At 67.6% G+C, this 3,107-nt stretch overlaps 1 protein-coding gene across 1 annotated transcript in view; it reads left to right on the top strand.

Annotated features, from left to right (window-relative positions):
• The window catches only part of LOC105003794, a gene marked incomplete at its 5' end in the record, with an annotated part of 9,411 nt that overhangs the window by 3,871 nt on the left and 2,433 nt on the right, over positions 1-3,107 (top strand). Inside the window, 7 exons of the mRNA XM_010861245.1 lie at positions 96-181; positions 639-663; positions 747-885; positions 1,134-1,323; positions 1,685-1,821; positions 2,686-2,859; positions 3,031-3,104. Of these exons, the coding sequence (XP_010859547.1) occupies positions 96-181; positions 639-663; positions 747-885; positions 1,134-1,323; positions 1,685-1,821; positions 2,686-2,859; positions 3,031-3,104 (825 nt within the window). The remainder of the gene's footprint in view (positions 1-95; positions 182-638; positions 664-746; positions 886-1,133; positions 1,324-1,684; positions 1,822-2,685; positions 2,860-3,030; positions 3,105-3,107) is intronic.

The raw sequence follows: 3,107 nt of genomic DNA, 5'->3' as shown, positions 1-3,107 counted from the left end.
ACCATGGCAGGTCAGGTGGTCACAGGGCCCTGGTGGGATGGCGGCACTTGGGGGCGGGCTGTCCCATCTGACACGCTGCTGACCGCCGCTCTCAGTCTCCCTGGAGGGCCCAGTGGGCGGGACGGTGGTAGGAGGAGGGCCCGGCCTGGCGCGGCAGAGTGCCCACAGCCCGAGGGGCCAGGTGCCGCCTCGGCCGGGTTGAGGATCAAGTGGGGTCAGCGGAGTAGGATAGGAGCTTTCAGAGGGGCTGGGGGCTGCCCCCCAGCTTAGGCGGAGCGTGACGGGTCCTTCGGGAGGTTAACCACCAGGTCGCTGAGGCCAGAGTCTGTGAGCAGAAGACCTGGCTAACCGGCCAGGCCCAGGGAGGTCAAGGCAGGGGGCTGAGCCCCCCAGAGCCCCCGCCCCACCCCAGGGCCAGGCCCTTCCCAGAGGAGAGGAGGCGGCCTGGGACTGAGCCAAGGCCGGAAGCCTTGGGCCCGGAGGCCAAGGGTGGGGGGAGGTGGCCCAGGGCAAGCTCGGTGGTCGAGCACAGGTCCTTCCCACGTCTGACGGAGCCCAGCACCCAGTGCCCGGCTGGAGTGGAGAGGAGGGCTCTGTCCTCCCCCAGGGGTGTCTGAGGCCACCCATGCCCTCCACAGCTGCCCTCCAGCCCCCAGGACCAGCGTGTGGGGCCGCCCCCCCCGGCTGGCCTTCCCTGTCCCCTCCTCCCCTGCCCGCCTCCTGGGCGGTCACTCCGGTCCCCCCAGCCCTGTTCTGGCCCCACTTCGATCTCGGGGCTGTGGAGCCGCCTGCGGGCTGGCTGCCCTGCCTGTTCCAGAGTGAGAACGCCCTGGCCCTGACCCTGACCCCTGGGTTCCCGCCTGGGACACAGCATTCTGTCCTTTGGTGCAGCTGGGCCGGCGTGGGGAGGCCCCCGGAGGGGGCAAGGGGCGGCCGAGCCCGGGAGGCTGGCTCGGGCCTCCCCGGGAGGGCTGGACCCAGTGGGCACCCCACCTGCCCCATTGGCTTCCCACGCTGTCCAGGCTGTGACCCAGATGCCCCCATCTCTGGTGGGCAGGGCCTGATTGGGCCCCGCCCCTGGAGCCCACCCCCAGCCTGGTCCTGAGGAGGACGGTGCCAGGTCACACCCCCAGGCAGGCCCATAAAGAGGTGGGCGAGCCTGAGGTCAGCAGCACCAGCGGCGCGTCCCACCCCGTCCCTGCCGGGATGGGCCCGTGGTTGGCCCTGTGGGTGCTTCTCTACCTGCCGAGAGCCCTCCAGGGACAGAGCCCACACACCCGGGCGGCCCCCAGCTCTGTTCTGCAGAGTTTCGAGGACAGCAAGGTCAGGGCCAAGGAGGGACGGGAGGTGCCCGCCAGGCCTGGGTGCGGGGAGTCAGCCAGGCCAGGTCTCTGGGCACCCCCACCATGGAGACCCCTGGCCTCTGGCAGCAGAGAACCCTAGACTCCCCTGTAGTCCCCACCTCTCCCTGTGGAGTTGGGGGGAATATCTCAGTCCCTCTGCCCAGAGAGCCCCCCCGGCCAGCATTACAGTCCCTGTGGGGCCCCCCCAGCCAGCGTCACAGTCCCTGCGAGGCCCGGGCTCTCTCGGGCTCCTGCCAGCGTGACCGAACACCGGGAGCTGTTGCCGAGTGCAGCAGGGTTTCCGGCCAGCCCGGCCCCTGCCTACCCCCGGCCCCCTGCAGTTCCAGGGGGAGTGGTATGTCCTCGGCCTGGCGGGCAACACCCACACGGTAGCAGACAGGTCCCTGCTGAGCCCTTTCACGGCGACGTTCGTGCTAAATAAAAACAACCACTTGGAAGCGGCATACGCCATGATCCGGTGAGTGAGGGGCCAGTGCCTCCGCGGCAGCTCCACCAGGGGCTCTGGCCGCACTCTCCCAGGGCCTTCCTCCTAACTTGATGTCCAGCACGAGCCGCTAACAACCTCACCCGGGTCTAGGGGGGCGTCTTCAAAAGAGGGGAGGCACGGACTAGATCACAGACTCAGGAGACCCCAGGGCTGGTGGATGCCAGGTTCCACTGGATCCAAGTTCTCACACACTGTGATCAGAGACTCCTCACCCCCTCCCTCTCCTCCTCTCAGCTCTGCCTGCCCTAGACTTCCATTCAGGCAGGTTCTCCCCTCACAGGGATAAAACAGTGACTTACACTGACGTCCTCTTCAGGATCAGAATTCCAGAACAGAAGAAATATCCAGGCCGGCCTGGCCATGGTGTCTGATCGGCTCTTCTTGAGTCCTGCGTTCCCCTGGACCCGTCGCTGTGCTGTCCAGGGCGACAGGCACTCTGCTGGACCAGCCGGGATGACTGGTTGGGGAGAGTGGGGAGGCTTGATGGACAGCCCTGGGGGTGCACAGCCCCCCTGGAGACGCTGAAACCACAAGGGCTTCCTTCCCGGGGCAGCTCCTCCAGCAGGTCCCGAGGCCTTCCTCGCCCACCCACCCAGAGATCTCTTTCGCTTGGGGTTCTTGGATCCCGGCATGAGACAGGAAGCCCGGAGGCCAGCAGCGGGGCACAGAGCAGCCCCCTGCCCCAGCTCTGTGCAGGCTCAGCCACGCCAGACCCCAGCGGGGAGTCTCCAAATCCTTACCAGCTCCCGATCCCTCGGGGGGCAGGGACTCAGTGCAAACACCACCTCCAGAAGCCTCCACTGTTGCTGTCAGTCGAGTGTGTTTGCCTGGCAGGGTCAGGGCACCAGGTCCTGCCTCCCAGCTCAAGTCCAGGGCCCAGCCAGAGCTCTCCCAGGCACGTCACGGCCCAGAAACACCGTCCCTCGAGCGTGTGCCTCGGGTGCATTTCGGGTCTGGTTCCAGGCCGAGGAATGGTCAGCGGGTGGACCTGATGGAGGCCACAGATGGGTGGGCCACACGGCGCCAGAGCTCCCAGGGCTGAGGTCCCCTCCACGGGGCAAAGCCCCAGGGCTGCTGGGGCTCGTGAGTGGGCCCTCCTGGTGGGTCCACCTGGGGGCAGCCCCTGGGAAAGGCCCGGCCGGGTTCTGGAACCTTCTTCCTGCCCGTCCCCCTCCCCAGGGGCCAGCGCTGTGTCACCTGGTCGTACGAGCTTATTTCGCAGTCCCAGCCTGGGACGTTCTCGGTGGATCACAGTG

The sequence above is a fragment of the Bison bison genome, unplaced genomic scaffold (assembly GCF_000754665.1).
Source record: "Bison bison bison isolate TAMUID 2011002044 unplaced genomic scaffold, Bison_UMD1.0 scf7180017857695, whole genome shotgun sequence".
Taxonomy (NCBI): Eukaryota; Metazoa; Chordata; class Mammalia; order Artiodactyla; family Bovidae; genus Bison; species Bison bison.
The sequence above is the reverse complement of the archived record's forward strand: the minus strand, read 5'-3'. Positions and strand labels throughout refer to the sequence as shown.